The following is an 18,206-nucleotide window of genomic DNA, read 5'->3' on the forward strand; positions in this document are numbered from 1 at the left end:
ACACGCGCGTGCCCCGGGAGATATAATGCAGGTGGTGCCCAAGGCACCAGGCATAACCAACATTTGTAAGGCCCCTGCTCCCTCCCTCCCAGAAATCCATCAATGCATTCTGCTCCTAGGCCTTTTTGCACTGTTACTACTGTTACAATTATCAGTTAGTAGTATTAATGTTATGGTTATTTATATGTTATGGATTGTTTCTTGTATTGTTTATACATTTATGTAAACCGCCCTGAGCCTCTGGGGAGGGTGGTATCTTTAAACCGCCCGTGGCACCACGGGCGCCACGGACTAAATAAATGGTTAAGGGCTGCCGAGGTGGGATTTGTCCGTGATGAGGAAGGGTCCGGATTGGACCCTTCCTCACGACAGACAATCGGAGGGACCAATCGGCAGGCGCTTTGCGCCTGCCGATTGGTCCCTCCGATTCCCAGCCCCAGCAACTGCGAGCCGTGCGCTCGCAGTTGCTCCAGGCCTGACGCGGCGAGAGGCGCAAGGCGCCTCTTGCCGCATCAGGCCGCCACCGCCGCCGCCGAAAGAACGCCGCCCAGGGCAGCCACCGCCCCATCGGACCGCCGCCGCCACCGGAAGAACGCCGCGGCTCGCAGTTGCTCCAGGCCTGACGCGGCGAGAGGCGCAAGGCGCCTCTTGCCGCGTCAGGCCGCCGCCGCCGCCGAAAGAACGGCGCCCAGGGCAGCCACCGCCCCATCGGACCGCCGCCGCCACCAGAAGAACGCCGCCGAGGGAGCACCCACCCACAGTGAGTCCCTAGCACCCGCTGCATTTAGCTGCAGCGGGCTTGATTACTAGTATAAATATAATAAATAAATATAATAAATATGTCTTGGCCTTCTCAACCAGGATTTCATGAAATCCTGGGGTTTCTTGATGGCCTTGGAAGGGTTTCTGGAATGGATAGGAGTTAATTCATTCTTAATATATTTTTTAAATTTGTTAAACATTTATCGTGATGTGACCATATATGGTGATATGACCCCTTCCAAACCATGCAAAAAAATGGCTTGATACAGAGTGTAGGACTGCAAAACAAAGCTACTAAAACATTTCAATGACTTTAAACATAACGCTTCTTCCGATCTTCAAGCTAGAATTTTGGAGAACAAAAGAGCCTTTAAAGCCATAATCAAAAAGAAAAAAGAGGATGCTCTGAAGGAAAATTGGAGGGCAATCATAGATGCCGCATAATCTAAGAATACTGCTGAATTCTGGAGACTGACTTCCCCACAATCCAATAGTGAACCCTTGTTTATGATCAATACAATCAGGGCAGCTGAGTGGTCATTATACTTCCATGGTCTTTATAAAGATCTCACCTTTGAAACATATGTACTGGTACCCCTAGACGCCATACAACACTGGCCCCAGGTCTCTACTTGTGAGATTAAACAACTAATACAAGAGCTAAAGTGCAGTAAAGCTCCATGCAGTCATTTCATCTCACCTGATTTCATAAAAGCTAACATTGATTGGTGGGTTCCTGTCCTGGCATCACTTTTTACCTATATTGACCAAACGGCAATAATTCCACAAGACTGGGGACTTGCTATAATTATCCCTATCTTTAAGAAAAGTCTCCAAATTGATCCATCAAACTATAGGTCAATAACTCTGCTAAATGTAATCTCAAAAATTTTATTTAAAACATTTATGTCTCAAACTAGGTAAGTGGTTAGACCAGGAAAATCTCTTAAGAGGATGAACAATCTGGGTTCAGACCAGGAAGATCACTAATGGATAACTACCTTATTTTGCAGCATTTGATCCACAAGTATGTTGCTATGGCCAAAGGCTCTTTGTATTTAGCTTTCATCGATCTAAAAGCGGCCTTTGATACCATATCAAGAAATCGCTTAATTGGCCAACACAACCATTGATAAAAGGATGCTAAATCTGCTAATTGTGTTACATAAAAAAACTAGGCTGCAGGTGAGATACAGCATTGAGGGTAACTTAATGGATCCAATTAATACTCAAAAAGGTGAGGGATGTATCTTAGCTCTCTTTCTATTTAAAATCTATGTGAACTCCTTGATCTTCAGACTGCTGATATACATGCCCCAAAATTAGATTCTAGGAAAATGTCAATCCTTATGTATGCAGATGATGCCGTAATTCTTTCTCAAACTAGAACAGGCCTAAAAAAGAGCTCTTCAGATTTTTAGTCAACATTGCCAAGATTAACATTTAATTATTAACTATATAATAAAACTCAGCTAATGTAATGCAATAATAGGTATAAGACCTATAAGTCAACCAGGTTAAGTCTTTCAGATACTTAGGAGTGAATTTCCAGTATAACAGTGGGCAATTGGCCCACATTCAATCAATTGTAGACTCTGCACAAAAATGTGCTTTTGCCATAATTAGGTTTTGCCAAACTAAAGGGGGTCAATTAATCCCAGACTCTCCAGGATGTTCCATTGGGAACCCAAGCAGCTACACTTTACACCAGCTGAAGCTTCTGGGTCAGGGACACTGATTTGCTGTGCTGAGTGCCAGTCATCTGATGCAGGAGAGGAGGGGAACGTAACCATTTTGTCATCTAGTAAAGGTTGGTCTGGGAGAAGCTGTGTCACTTTATGATGAATGGATTAAAAATGCTGATCCACGAGTTGAAGTTTACCCATTTATGGTCTCACCGTTTCCACAGACAATTATTATTGCAGCCTACATTTATTTTGTCACTAATTTGGGACCGAAGTTCATGGAGAATAGGAAACCTTTTGAACTGAGACAGCTCATGGTTATCTACAATTTTGGTGTAGTGGCTCTTTCAGTGTATCTGACTTATGAATTTCTCATGTCTGGTTGGGCCACAGGCTATTCATTTCATTGTGACTTTGTTGATTACTCTAGATCACCTATGGCTTTAAGGATGGTTCGAGTCTGTTGGCTGTATTACTTTTCTAAGTTCATTGAATTGCTAGACACGGTTTTCTTTATCTTGCGAAAGAATAATGGCCAAGTTACATTCCTGCATGTCTTCCATCACTCTATCATGCCTTGGACCTGGTGGTTTGGAGTCAAATTTGCTCCAGGTGGCTTAGGAACATTTCATGGTATGATAAATGCCATTGTACATGTCATTATGTACACCTACTATGCCCTCAGTTCATTGGGACCATCATTTCATAAGTATTTGTGGTGGAAAAAAATATGACTTCTATACAGCTTATCCAGTTCATTATGGTTACCTTCCATATAGGACAAATCTACTTCATGGATAACTGCCCGTATCAATATCCCATTTTTATGTTCATCATTGGGCTATATGGACTGGTGTTTTTAATCCTGTTTCTACACTTCTGGTACCATGCTTACACTAAAGCCGGCAGGCTCTGAAATGTGCAACTCACGATGAGCCACTTGACCCTGGATCCTTCAGGGGCCTCTGTGCTCACTGGTAGCATGGATCCTGTTTGGGCCATGCCAGAAGCAGGGGCAGTGCATGGGAACAGCCCTGCTTTACGTCGCTCAGAAGAGGCTGGGCCATCCTGAATGATGGTCTTCCTCAGGGCCTAAGATTAATAGCTGGGGAGGAGGCCCAGGGAGGATGACCTTTGGCGGATGCCCTAACTCAATGGTCCCCAAGCTTTTTCAGGCTGGGGACTAAGGGGGGGAGAGGGAGTCCCAGAGACTGGGGGGGAGAGGGAGAGCGGCGCTCGCTGTGCCGGGAGCGATCGGCAGCTTCACCGGCCAAATTGCTCAAGCCGGAGGGAGGCATGGGCATAAACGCACAGGCGTGGCAGCTCCACGTCTGCACACTTGCACCCACCAGCAGGGCTGTTCCCACGCACTGCTCCTGCTTCCGGCGTGGCCCAACCTTGATCCATACTACCTGAAGGATCCAGGGTCATGTAGCTCATAGCAATGAGCACAGATGCTGGGCCTCCACCCCTGGACTCAAGGCCCCCTGGACACATTTCAGAGCCTGCTTTCTAATAAGGACGGCAGCAAAGGAATTGTACTTCTCTGCCACTGTTGGGTTTGCACAGCGCAGTCCAGTAATGCTCTTCTGAGGAGCAAGGAGCTTTTTTTGCAGCAGATCTCACAACAGCTTGCAAAAGCACACTCCGAGTGACAATCCCTCGCCTTCAGTTCAAGTTCGCCCCTTAATCTGTATGCTCTGAATGTTCTTACAGCCTTCACATGTCATGTTTGTATGGAGACGTTAAGCAGAAGATGAGGACTAGATAACTGGACATGTTACTGCTCCTTCCACCCCACTCAGTCCTTCCTTCTCTTGCCTGGTGAAACCCGACAGAGGACACTGAACCCAATGCAGATGACCAAGAATTAATAACTTGGTGCCCCTGGCTTTGGAAGAGTCTCCCAGCTCTTAATTTCAAAAGACATTCTTGGCTATAATATCTGCCCCTGTAAGATAAAGATTTGGGAAGCAAGATACCTCCAGGTTTTCTTGGATGAAACGGATTTAGCTAGACCTAGTTTTCAATATTGGTTCCAACCTGGCTATGGTACAGACGCCTCTTTGGTTCCCTGACAGGTGATCCATTGCTGATTACTGACAGGGGAAGTGGGGGCCTGGTAGTTCTCCAGCACCTGTCCAGCCTTTGATACCTTTGGTAATGATTTCTTCAGCCCATGATGGGTTCAGGGAGCACTGTTTGGAGGGAGCTGAAGTCTGTTTTGGGAAGAGCTCAGTGGCTAAGTCATGGATCATTTACTTGGCATGTAGAAGGCCCCAGGTTCAGTTCCCCACATCTCCATTAAAAAGGATCAGGAAGCAGGTGATATGCTAGGTGATATATCCAAGGCCTTGGAAAGCAGTTACCCGTCTGAGTAGACAATATGGACCTTGAAAGACGGGCTCAGTCTGGCTCGGTTTCCGGCAGCTTTATGTGTAGCTGGAGGTGATGCTAATGGATTTCTCTTCTGCCTCACAGCAATCAGTCTTTGAGGTTTCGTAAGGTGCCACCTGGTTCTGTGTTTTTTTGGATGTCTCTGTGAAACCACTGGGAGAGATCAATAACATTTTGCTTCAGATCCTTGGATGATATGGAGATGATGCCTGACTCTTTCTTTCTCCTTTCCCATCTCATTCCAGAGAGGCGGTGGAAACTCAAAATAGTATTGAAAATAGAACTTTCTACCATTTGAGCTCTAGAAGAGAGCCAGACATGCTGTGATTCCTACTGAACTCTCAACTTCAATATGAAACTGTAGCCTGGCACCAGTGTGGTGTGGTGTTAGAGTTGGACAAGGACCAGGAAGACTTGAGTTCAAGTGCCCTCTTTGCCAGGGAAGACTGCTGGGTTCCCTTGGACCAGTCACAGGCCCTATCCTGCCTCGGAAGTCTGTTGTAAAGAGACACATTGAGTCTCCATTGGCGAGAAAGGTTCAAATGAATTAAATAAATAAAATACGTGACAGTATTACTCAATTAAAAATCATTCCATCTTATTTGTTTGTTTGTTTATGGACTTTATAGTCTGCTCCATTCTTCAGAAATTTAAGGCAGATTACATTTTATAGTCTAGACACAATCCCTGTATGAAATTTTAAATTTTAATTTAATCCAAATTAAAACCCTAATAGTAAAACATTTACATTAAAACCTTAAAATCATCAATTAACAATAAATATTAAACACTAGGGGCCAAGCCCATTGCATTTAGGAATATAACAGGTGCTAATTAGGGGGATGGTGGGGAGAACTCTGCGGACAGCCTCCCCCTCTCCCCAGGACCTGGAAAGGCTGCATGCTGGAGGCCTCCGGGCAGAGAACTCACCGGCAGGGGGCAGCTCTCACGCAGCAGGGATCTGCAGCCTCTGAGAGAAGTGGAAGGAAGAAGGGGTGGTCAGGGGTGGGGGACAGAAGGCAACTGGCTGGCTGCTGGACAGACAGGCAAGCCGGTTGGAGAAGGAGGCACTCAGGGATGGGAGGTGGAGTGGGGAATTAAACCCAGTTCTCCAAGTTGAGTCGGCCACTCTTAACCACAACACCAAGCTGGCTCTGGAAGGTACTCTATGGTATTACACACCACCTGGAGTCCCTCTCTTCCTCACACCTGGTCTTCCTCAGGCTCCACCCCAAAAATCTCCACCCCGAGGGGTGTTAAGCGCTGAGTGACACTTAAGCCATGAGACACGGTCCTCCAAGGCCTTACTAGAAACATGATCGGAACACTTTGCAATTGATCGGAGTTTACAATTGTCTCTACGGGGGTGGGAAGGTGAAAGGAAATTCTTTCAGAACACAGACAAGAGCCTGTTGGGAAGGCCCCTACCTGCATTATCCGATCAATTATCCAGAAAGAAATCAGATGAGAGACCTAGGGGTGGAAATGCTCGCTCAGACACACAATTCAATCCACATGCGTATCTTTACAAGAACTACCGACTGTAAATACTGCCTTAAAGCTCCACTGCTGGAAATGTGGGGAGACCCACCGGCAGACTCATCTGAAATGTAACAAAATCAGGAATTGTTTATGTGGATTATATAGAGAAGCTTGCTGAATATTCCATTCCAGGGAACCCTCAATATGTTTTGTTGAATTATCTTGAAGGATTGATAGAGGAAATGGATTTACAAGCGATCATAAATCTGCTTACAGCTGCCAGAAGGACTCCCTCCTTGGGGGGGGAGATGAGGATAATCTCTCCCATGCCGGAATTGTTTTCAGATCTGGGAAGTGGCCATCCTGACAAAAACTATTTACCCTACCAAGGTGAGAAAAGGCTGCGTTGCGGAACATGTGTTTGTTCAACAGCGGTCCACTTTAATTGCATTTGGAAACAGCATATTCCAAGACGACATATGGCCACATGCCCTGTTCTCAACAATTTCACAAGGTTTTCTGGCATTTTAATTCCTGGTTTTATGACAAAGTCTGGGAAGCTTCACCCTTAGCTTGAGCTTCCTGCAGTGCTTTATCCATCAGGAATGTAGGGTTGCATGCTCCGGTGCGGTTCAGCCAGTTCGGCGATCAAGAAAGTGGTGCAGAGGGGAGGGGCGGTAACGGCACACCACCTGGTGCCCACACACAGGTGTGCGGGTGCCGGGTGGTGTGCCACTGCCACCCCTCCCCTCCGGGCCACTGGCCGCCTAGAGCAGGGGTAATCAAACTGCGGCCCTCCAGATGTCCATGGACTACAATTCCCAGGAGCCCCTGCCAGCGAATGCTGGCAGGGGCTCCTGGGAATTGTAGTCCATGGACATCTGGAGGGCCGCGGTTTGACTACCCCTGGCCTAGAGCTTTGATGATCACCGAACTGGCCAAACCGCCCAACCATACGACTCCTCTATATCTTCCACAATATCTTCTGTGGCTCTGGCAGCAACCAATTAAGCGGCCTCCGTCAAGTGCTCTGCGTCTCCGTGTTCTCAGTTGGGCTTAAAGGGCCCAAACTTTGTTCTGCTGCCACAAGTCAACCCCTTTCTCTATTTTAAGTTATCTTTCCCTTAAAAAGAAAAGGTGAAATTGACTCTGTCCCCGTGCCTTTTTTAGACGGCATGGAACTTGTTGTCAAGGGAGAGTTGCCAACCTCCAAGTGGTGGCTGGAGATCTCCTGGGATTACAACTGATCTCCAGGGAACAGAAATCGGTTCACCTGGATAAGATGGCGAATCTGGAAGGAGGAGGAGGATGTGGGGTTTTTTGTACCTCATTTTTAGTACTCAAAGCATCTTACAATTGCCTTCCCTTCCTTTCCCCACAACAAACACCCTATGAGGTAGGTGGGGCTGAGAAAGCTCTGAGAGAACTGTTACTATCCCAATGTCACCTAGTTGCAGGTGGAGTGGGAGATCAAACCCTGGTCTCCAAGGTGAGTCTGCCACTCTTAACCACAACACCAAGCTGGCTGTGGAAGGTTCTCTATGATATTACACACCACCTGAAGTCCCTCTCCTCTTCACACCTGGCTTTCCGCAGGCTCCATCCCAAAAAGAGCTGGCAACCCTATATTGGCACTGAGTAGCAACCACTGTTGGGTGCCCGCACCTCCATCCCCGTCCCCCGCAGCGCGGCACTGGGTGCTATGGGCGGGAACGGCAGCTTCAGCGGCTGGCTCGCACAGCCCTACTGGCCACCCCTGTTCTATGGCCCTGATTGTACCCCTGTCCTCCTCAACTCCAGGACTGTTTTCACACTGGCAATATCACTTGGATTTGCATTTTTAAAGGGTTGACTTTTTCATGCATTTTCGTACTGAGATCTGCTTCTTCAGGACAGACCTGAATTGCCCCCTCACCTGCCCCGCAGCAAAGGAATCCCCAGAACACCCAGTCTCATCTTTTCCAACGGGCTCTAATGACGTCTAATCCAGGCTGTTCAGTGTGGAAATGCAAGCATTCAGGTTTTTTGGCACGCCTTTTAGGCACGCCCCTTGTCATCATCCTTCTCCCCCTTCCCTTCCTCCCTCTCCCTCCCTCCATTCTGAAAAATCTGCCTTTTCTTTTAAGGGGGGGGGGGTGTTTTGCATTACAAACTGTTTCTAAGTTTTAAAAAATCAATCTTGCACAATAGTGTTATAACCTGGGGGGTTTGATTACATTCAGGACACTGGGGGAGGGGGGAGGGGAGGCGATCAAGGGCACAGAATGGTGGGATTCAGGGGCACAACAAAAACAAAAGTGTAAGCAGGCACCATATTGCAAAAAAGCACATTTTTTTGAAAAGGGGAAGGGAGCGAAGCATCATGGGAGGTTGCCTCCATCTGACTCAGCGTGGAAACATATAATGAATTTCAGCCTGGGAAATAAGGGGAGGAAAGCCCAAATGCAGAAAGCCTAGAATCGACTCACAGCATCCAAAGGATATCAAAAGCAAGGCTAATACAAGGTAGATCTCCTAATGTGGAAATGGTCTGGGGGTTTTCCAACTGAAGCTGGCAGGCCTAACCCCCATCCCCCACCGCTGGCTGGCGGTATCGGGTAACCCTATCCCAGGAACTGCAGGCTGGCAGGTAGGGACATTCCACCGTGGAGATGCTTGCAAGGGCCACAGCTCCCACTTGGTAAACTTGCAAGTCCCTGCATGATTCCACTTCAAGGAATGGCAACATCTCAGCTGAACTGCCTTACCTGCAAGTCCCCAAATCTCCAGAAGAAAACAACAGCTATGCTGTTTATTGTAACCAGGCTATATGCCAATATAGACAACAGTTAAAAAGCAACACAAAATTCTATAGGTGTGTGCGTGGGTGCACACACAATGATGGTTCAGGGCACCACAAACCCGGGCTAGTTTGGAAGCGCATCTTTCTTAATCTAAAACAAAATCCAGCACATAGCTTATTAGAAGCCACATCCATAATACTGGGTAACCCACCTTGAGTCTCGGTGAGAACGGAAGACTATATGGTAAGTGAATAAATTAAATACATACATACGTACATACATACACACACACACACATGCAAACAAACAAAACCATGAAGGCTAAGTTATACCAGATCAACAGAGGCAGGGTCTTCCAGAGTCTTTCCTTCAGTGTTCGGATAATATTAGCAGTATTTATTATATTTTTATATTGATTTTTACTTTGCTCCTCAACCCATTTTACCCTCTCAACAACCCTGTGAGGCAGGTTAGACTGACAGTGACCGGCCACGGGATTTGAACTCAAGTTTTCTTCTTTTGGTCTAACATTCAGCCCACTACATCACATTGGCTTCTTTCACTTTTCTTCCTCTCTACAAAGTCCATGACTTTAATGGACCCAAAAGGTCATTGCTTAGGACTGTACTGTAATTATCCCGGAGAAATTACAGCAAAATGACCAAATTCTACCTTTAAAAGCATTCCATTCATTCCAGAAGAATAAACATTTCAAAGGAGAGTTGCTGGGTTTTTGCAGAGCATTCCCATATTGACTAATTTTCCATTAGAAAAATTGGAAGACTACTCAGAAAGGCACCCTAAAATTGTCTCCAAATTTGTCCTCCTTTGACTGGGCAGTCGCACCTGCAGCCCACCCACACATACATTGCAAATGTACCAAAACCAGGATTAGAGTAGGCAAAATATATATATATATTCTTTTGCTTAAAAAAAATAAACTTGAGAACTTTTTTTTACAGGGTTTTGTGGCTTGGATCCAGTTGGAAGACTTCTGTCGGTGAGGGTCACTTTCTCCTTCCCCTCTCCCCCTACACTCCAAAATGCCCCTCATGCTATTCTGTGACTGAATTTCAAGCCTGTACATTTAAACTTTAAAGTTGCAATTTTCAATTACAACTTTAAAAAAAAAGTTAAATTAAATAACCATCTCTCAGACCTGACTGAAAATTGCAGTTACTTGGACAAAAAGAGGTGTTGGGTTTTTTATATCCCATTTTTCACCACCCAAAGCAGCTTACAAACACCTTTCCCTTCCTCTCCGCACACTAGACACCCTGTGAAGTAGGTGGGGCCGAGAGAGCTCTAAAAGAACTGCTTGTCAAGAACAGTTTTAAGAGAACTGTGACTAGCCCAAGGTCACCCAGAAAGAAAAGACAAAAAAATACAGGCAAGTAGAACCACCTTTCATCGCTAATATAATTTTATTCCAACAGAAGTCATCACAGACCTGAGCCTGCTTCTTTGGATGCAAGGGGTGAATCCTCGCTAGGGAGGCCTTTTATGTAGGCGTTGAAAGAAAACAAAAGAGCAGCATCAAGGGGCCATGAAATGAAGGAAAGTACAGGGTGAAATGCAGATTTGTATAACTCCAGTCTAACCCAAAAAAGTACAGAGGCCATTCACTAGTTTTGCTAACGGGTGGGAAACCACAGATGCCAGGAGCAGACCTGGCAAGAAGAAGCAGGCCACAGATCACAAGCCCAGGCTAGACCAATCTCATCAGTCTCGGAAACTAAGCAGGGCTGGCCTTGCCCAGTATGTGGATGGGAGACCATCAAGCAATTGGCCAGTGATGGCAAACCAACTCTTGAAAACCCATCAGGGTCGCCAAAAGGCAGCTGTGAGTTGCCGGCAAAAACAAGCAAACAAAAAAGCTTCTGCTTTAATATTATCATGTTAGGAGATCTTATTTTCCCAGCAACAGACTGATACCCCTACAACTGTGGAGTTCGGCCTTTAAAAGACCCAGGAAGTCACTTCTTTCTCTTCCTGATGGGCTTCCTACCAGGTCTAGCGCCAAGATCCACCTAACACTGGCTGGCCTGCTGCCGCCCCCATGCCTCCTGCAGCCTTGGAAGATGGGAGGTGGCTGGCCAGGCAGCACTGAGCCCTGCTCCCTCCGCCGCTCCGAGCCCAAAGGGAACCACTGCCCTCAGTGCTCACATGTACCAAGTGAGTCAAAACATTATCACATTTTCACAGTGGAATCGGCTGCCTAAGGAGGTGGGGAGCTCCCCCTCACTGGCAGCCTTCAAGTAGCGGCTGGACAGATCCTTCTCCTGGATGCTTTAGGGCAGGCTTTTGCAATCAGGCTTTTGTGAAGCCCTGGGGTTGCTTGATGGCCTTGGAAGGGTTTCCCAAATGGGTGTGAGTCAATTGTATGTATGTATGTATGTATGTATGTATGTATGTATGTATGTATGTATGTATGTATGTATGTATGTATGTATGTATGTATGTATGTATGGAATCGAGCCTCTTGTGGCGCAGAGTGGTAAGGCAGCCGTCTGACAGCTTTGCCCATGAGGCTGGGAGTTCAATCCCAGCAGCCGGCTCAAGGTTGACTCAGCCTTCCATCCTTCCGAGGTCGGTAAAATGAGTACCCAGCTTGCTGGGGGGTAAACGGTAATGACTGGGGAAGGCACTGGCAAACCACCCCATATTGAGTCTGCCAAGAAAACGCTAGAGGGCGTCACCACAAAGGTCAGACATGACTCAGTGCTTGCACAGGGGATACCTTTACCTTTACCTTTATGTATGTATGTATGTATGTATGTATGTATGTATGTATGTATGTATGTAGGTAAAGGTAAAGGTAAAGGTATCCCCAAGTCATGTCTGACCCTTGGGGTGACGCCCTCCCGCATTTTCATGGCAGACTCAATACGGGGTGGTTTGCCAGTGCCTTCCCCAGTCATTACCGTTTACCCCCCAGCAAGCTGGGTACTCATTTTACCGACCTCAGGAGGATGGAAGGCTGAGTCAACCTTGAGCCGGCTGCTGGGATTGAACTCCCAGCCTCATGGGCAGAGCTTCAGACTGCATGTCTGCTTCCTTACCACTCTGCGCCACAAGAGGCTCTATGTATGTATGTACGTATATTTAATTTGTTAAACATTTTATCAAGTAATATGACCATATATGGTCATGTCAATCTGCTCCACCCCCCCCCCTCTCAAAATGGCCAATGATGGATCTATAGGGGTTGGGGCCCCAGGTGGGCATGTTCACATCTTTGCTTCCCAGTCATATTCCCCAAGATTGCACCACTTCTGGGGTTTCTTGAAGACTGAAGAATGTTTCAGGGATTTCTCAATGGTTAAAAAGTTGAGGAAGGCTGCTTGAGGCTGATCCTACATCGAGCAGTGGGTTAGACTAGATGGCCTGAATGGCCCCTTCAAACTTTTATGAGTCTAAACCAAAAAAACAACCGTTCTGCAATTACCCCACTTGCCTCTAATGCACACCTAAGTCTAGACAAGATTGCCACAGACCTATGAGCAGAAGGATTATTGATTGATTGACTGATTGATTTGATTTCTATACCGCCCTTCCATATGGCTCCTGAGATGTATCGAGACTCTCTTTGGTTATTGTTCCCCTTCCTTTCTATACTGAAACTGGTTTGCCTTCCTTTCTGTACTGACCAGGATTAAAGCTACCAATTAGTTTGACAGCTTGACTCTGGATCATTACAGAAAGAAAGGGAAACCAATGACCCCCAATGGTGACAAACAAACAGAAGATGAAGGCGGAACAGCGGAGTCTGTGTCTCCAGGGGTGCCAGTTGGCATATCAAATTCAGAAGTATATATAAAAGCTTCTGTTTTCTACAAGCAAAACAGCCAATTTCAATTTTGCCATCTGAAAATAAATTTTGTGTTATTTGGACAGAAGCAGCTGCACACCTACGACCAGTAGCATATCGGAATATCAACCTTATAACACTGAACTATTTAATAACATATAACCTCATATTAATTGTAGGCAAAATCAGTTACTTTTAAGCAATCCATATATATTTAAAATATAGATAGATTCGGGGGGGGGGGGGGCAGCCATGTTGGTCTGAAGCATCAGAAGAAAGTTTGAGTCCAGGGGCACCTTGAAGGCCAGCCAAGTTTTATTCAAGGGATCAGCTTTCTGTTTCATATGAACTTGCAAAATATGGATGAAAGTGTATACCTTGAATTAGAACTGGAAGGATGGGCCACTATTTCTATCATCTTGACTACCCTTGCCAGCATAGAGCCTTCAGGACAGCTACAGTGAATGTCGTCCCCTCGAAGGCACCAGTGGGAGATAACAGAAGGTTCCCTTTCAGGAGAGGTTACATTTATGCTCAGCAAACTTACCGGATTTGACCCAACACATCATTCTAGATTGCCAGCTTCATGAGGTTCCTTGTAAAGAACTCCTTCTACTTTTATTACGTTCTATAAAGGATTTGTAAATAAGTAAATACTTATTAAACAATTATTCACCTGAAATTACATCCACAGTTTTGATGGAAGTTCAAAAAGTTAGAACTAAATTCTTTTTAGTATATATTATTGCAATTGTTTTGTTGTTTATATATCTCTCCAATTGTTTGACTTTTTCTCACTTATATGTTGTAGTGCTATGGAATGCCAATAAAGGGAATGAATGAATGAATGAATGAATGAATGAATGAATGAATGAATGAATGAATGAATGAATGAATGAATGACTACTCTGTTGGTGTTAAAAGGTGCAACTGGACTCAAATTTTCTTCTGATGCTTAAAATATGTTATACATTCCTGCAGTGTATGCAGATTCAAATGGGTAGCCGTGATGGTCCAGAGCAGCACAACAAAAATTGAGTCCAAAGGCATCTTTAAGACCAACAAAGATTTATTCAAGGCGTGAGTTTTCGAGTGCAGACACACTTCCTCAGACAAAATGGAAAAAGAATATTGAGATTCTTTAAGGCAAATCTTTGTTGGTCTTAAAGGTGCTATTGGACTCAATTTTTGTTGTACGGTGTATGCAGAAATTCTCATCTAACACAATAGACAGTTTTTCATAAACATCTTCACATAACAGGTTCTGCTTAAATAAATTTTTGCCTGAACAAAAGAATGTCACTCATTCCAAAAGGGAAAAAGTTTTACAGGCGTTCTTTCCTTCCGGTGCTCTCCACATCTCCAGTTTTCTAACAAAAAATCTAGGAAAGTCCGCAGGGAAAAAAATCTCTTTTTTTCTGAATTCTTCCAGGCCTCTACATCTTATTTACAACTAGGTAATGCAGTTGTCACAAAAGACCCAACCCCATGGGGGGAAAGGGGGAATACTTTGATACCACTCACTCCCAGGCCCATATGAAGGTGGTGCCCTCCCAAAGGCCCCCCACTGGCTCGCTTACTGTGTCCCAAAGAGGTCTCCCAGCAGCCTCTATGGGCGGTTGTGGTCCTCTCGGGGGCCTTAAAACCTAGCTCGGATAGTGCAGGAGACCCCATTCACACGCTGAAGGGTCTCCAGGCGCCGCCTGCTCTGCCTGCGGGAAGCCCTCGGGCCAACAGGGTCCTCCTGCATCCCCTCCCCGCTTCCATCCTGCCCCGCTGGGGCGTCCCAAGCAACCGGCTGCTGGAGGGAGACACCTGCCTACGCCTGCCCCCCTTCCTCCTCCCAGGGGCGGAATCCCTCCGGCGGGCAGGTCCCCCGGCCCGGTCCCTTCCTTGCTCCTCCCCACCGCCCTCCGGGGCCGGCGACCAGCGCCGCAGCATCGCCGGAGCAACCCGGGGGCCGGCGCGACTTGCGGGCCACTCTCGAAGAGTCCCGCGCGGGGTCTCCGCGCGCCCCCCTCCCGGGGCCCAAGGCTGGATCCCGCCCGGCCCCCGGAGACCCCCCCCCCCCGCTCCGGCAGCGGCTCCCCCCGCCCGGGGCGCGAACGCACGCGCGCGCGCCCTCCTCCCTCCCCCCCGCCCCCCCCCCCCGCCCTTTGGCCGCCCGTGCGGGCCTTACGCTGCTGTTGTGGCCGGTCCAGTGCACCATGGCTTGGTTGTGCGCCGCGTCGCCCTTGAGCACGAAGGAGGTGCTGAGCAGGGCGGGCAGCGGCGGAGCGCCCCGCAGGCCGCCCTCGCTCCCCCAGCCCGGGGGGCGCGCCGCGCACGAGCCGCCCGCCAGCCAGCCCAGCAGCAGCAGCCCCGCGGCCAGCCGCCGCCCGCCGCCCGCCCGCGCCATCCTCGTCCGCCGCCGCCCTCGCCGCCCTCGCCGCCGCCGCCGCCGCCGGGCAGGGATGCGCGGCCGGCCGAGGGGGAGAGGCTCCGCGGAGACGGGGCTGGCGCGGCGGGGGGGACGCCGCGCCTGCCTCCCTCCCTGCCTGCCTGGCTGCCTGCCTGCCGCGGAGCTGCGCCGCCCCCTGCCGGCCGATGGCTGCCTCGCTCGCTCGCTCGCTCCGGCCCGGGAGAAGGAGCCGCCGGCCGCGGAGTCGTCGAGGAAGCCCCGCGGGCGCCAGGCAGGCAGGGAGCGAGGGAGGGAGGGAGGCGGGCGTGGAGCTGGGCTGGGCTGCCCCGCGGCGTTGGGGCTCGGGCAGAGCGCGGAGGCCCCTCGTTGCCTGGCCGGAGGGGAGCTCGGGGGCGCGGCAGAGCCTTGCAGCCCTGTGTCGGGGCCCAGGAGGGGGGGGGAGTTCCGCCGGGGCGCCCGCATTCGGTTGTCTTAAGGGGCCCCCCGACACTCCAGCATTGGCGAGCCCCCAAAACCCTCGGGGGGGGGGGGAACATCAAGGTTTCCCTCCAAGTCTTTCTCGGCTTCTCCTGTCCTACCCCCTGTCGGGACCGGAGCAGCCGCCCTTGCATTCCCGGGTCCGGCATTTGCCTGTCTTTATTCCCAAACATGACTTTCCATCCACTTGGGGCTTCCCGAGGTGGATTTTAGGGTTGCCAAAAGGTGCGAGGAAATGTGATTGGCTGGATAATGTTAACTCCCCCCCCCCCAATGTAAGGGAAAGTGTCACCTGTCCCATTTCCACATATTAAGCCACTATTGAAAGGACCAGGATGTCTTTTCCCCCCAGGCCTGTTGGCAACCATAAGTAAACCCCTTGCAAGCCAGCAGGATGTTTCTGAAGGGGTAATCCAAAGCGTGACTACCCAGATGTCAATTCAGTTTATTCAATGGGCAGTTCTAAGCACTGCATTGATTCCGGTGCTGATCTGACACAGCAGAACCAAGGTTGAGTCCAGTGGAACCAACAAAGTTAAATTTGGGGCATAAGCTTCCTTGCATGTGCACACTGTTTCAGATATATTAAAATTGGACTTCAAAGTAGCTATGTTACTGCAAAGGAATTTCAGAAACACTCAGGACAATGGAGTCCCCAGGGCTTAACAGAGATATCAGGTTCTTATCTCACTACACTTGCTAAATCATTCTGTTCTCCCTTATATCCAGAATTTAATTTTGCTAATCTTAAAGTTGGCCCTGGACTCAGACCTAGAGAGCCAGTTTGGTGTAGTGGTTAGGAGTGCAGACTTCTAATCTGGCATGTCAGGTTTGATTCTGCGCTCCCCCACATGCAGCCAGCTGGGTGACCTCGGGCTCGTCGCGGCACTGATAAAACTGTTCTGACCGAGCAGCGATATCAGGGCTCTCTCAGCCTCACCCACCCCACAGGGTGTCTGTTGTGGGGAGTGGAATGGGAAGGCGACTGTAAACCACTTTGAGCCTCCTTTGGGTAGGGAAAAGCGGCATAAAGAACCAACTCTTCTGTTAACTGTTTCTTAACTCCAGGGAGGGCGGTATAGAAGTATGATAAATAAATAAATAAACTCTTTATGACCTGTATGCTAATTGCTGCTATTCACAGGGAAGGGGAGAGTCCCTGGGTGGGGGGTCTCCTAACGAGGGCCTCCCGGCCTGACTGCTTCTTAAGGACAGCTAAGGAGCTGACTAGGAGCTCTGTCGGCCCTGCCCCCACCCGCCCCACTTGATCTGGCTGCAAGCTGCTGCCCAAGGCCACCTCAAGCTGCCTGGCCAGGGGCCAGGGGAGGGGACCCTGTCAAGGCCTGTTCTTAGGAATGGGCTTTGAAGCTAGTATGCAATAGTCAAGGAAGTCTTGTTTCAGTTAATCTGAAGAAGTGTGCATGCACCCAAAAGGTTATACCCAGAATTAAACTTCATTGGTCCTTAAAAAATGCCCCTGGATTCAGACTTTGTTCTAAGTATTGCCTTGTTGCTGAGCTCGGCTTAGTCAGATGTAACCACTGCAGTCTTATGAAGAGCTGTCTGGGAATGAGTCCAACTGGATACATTAGCCCTTCTTGCTGGCTTCCAGCGTCACAGATACTCCTTCACTCAGTTTGGAAAAAGCTTTTGATTGGGAATTGGTAGCAAATCTTATTTCATTTTTAAGAAGAACGCTAGTCAAGAACAGGCTAGAAAAGGGAGAAATGCAAGTTCTTAAAACACTCAATACTGTGACATATCCAGGACTCAACAAGGACAAAGGGCGTTGGCGGCGGAACGCGTGGGCAGCAGTGCGTCTGTTATTGGTGGGGTCGTGGAGCGGCGGGCCTGGCGGCAGCATCAAAATTTATCTATAGGCGTGCCAGCCGGGAAGCGGGTCCAGGAGGTCGGGCGTGGATGTGGCGGCGATGGGGAAGGGCGTCGAGAGGCGGCGAAACGGCGAGTGGGAAGTGGGGGGGGAAGGTGGCAGGCGCTCGCGGGCGACGACAGATGTTTGGGGTGGGGGTGGGGAGGGTGGGGATGGGCACGGTCGTCGTCGGAGTCGTTTGTCGCCGCATCAGAGGGGAAGGGCAGTCGCTGGGCGGGGAAGCAGTTTCCCCCGACTTCCCGCGGCGTGGGGTGAGCCTCCTCCCTGGCGGCCATCCGGGCAGGATGGCCGCCCGGGAGGACTGCAGAGTTGGAGGCGCGGCATTCGGGAGACCGGCCAAGTGTCCAATAGGGAATTGGACACTTGGCCCTGGAGTGCCACTTGGAGGAGCAAATCAGGAGCCGCAAAGCGGCTCCTGATTTGCTCCTCCGAGTTTTTATCCCGAACAGAGCCCGCCCTAACTCATCCCCACCAGCCCTTACTGCTTTATTTAGTCTGCGGCGCCCACACCGCGGCC

The 18,206-nt window shown here is 48.9% G+C and overlaps 2 protein-coding genes across 2 annotated transcripts in view; one reads left to right on the forward strand and one right to left on the reverse strand.

Moving 5' to 3' along the window:
* The window catches only part of SORCS2 (sortilin related VPS10 domain containing receptor 2), a 202,665-nt gene extending 187,332 nt beyond the window's left edge, over nucleotides 1–15,333 (reverse strand). The window contains exon 1 of the mRNA XM_077310865.1: nucleotides 15,100–15,333. Coding sequence (XP_077166980.1) covers nucleotides 15,100–15,318 — 219 coding nt within the window. The 5' untranslated portion in view covers nucleotides 15,319–15,333. The remainder of the gene's footprint in view (nucleotides 1–15,099) is intronic.
* Nucleotides 2,592–3,363, forward strand: LOC143823963 (very long chain fatty acid elongase 7-like). Its single transcript, XM_077310757.1, is given in 2 exon segments — nucleotides 2,592–3,173; nucleotides 3,176–3,363. Coding segments are annotated over 2 exon segments (711 nt in total). The 5' UTR covers nucleotides 2,592–2,650.
* Nucleotides 15,334–18,206: the final 2,873 nt, after the last annotated feature.

This window comes from Paroedura picta, chromosome 14, assembly GCF_049243985.1.
Source record: "Paroedura picta isolate Pp20150507F chromosome 14, Ppicta_v3.0, whole genome shotgun sequence".
In the NCBI taxonomy this organism is placed as follows: domain Eukaryota; kingdom Metazoa; phylum Chordata; class Lepidosauria; order Squamata; family Gekkonidae; genus Paroedura; species Paroedura picta.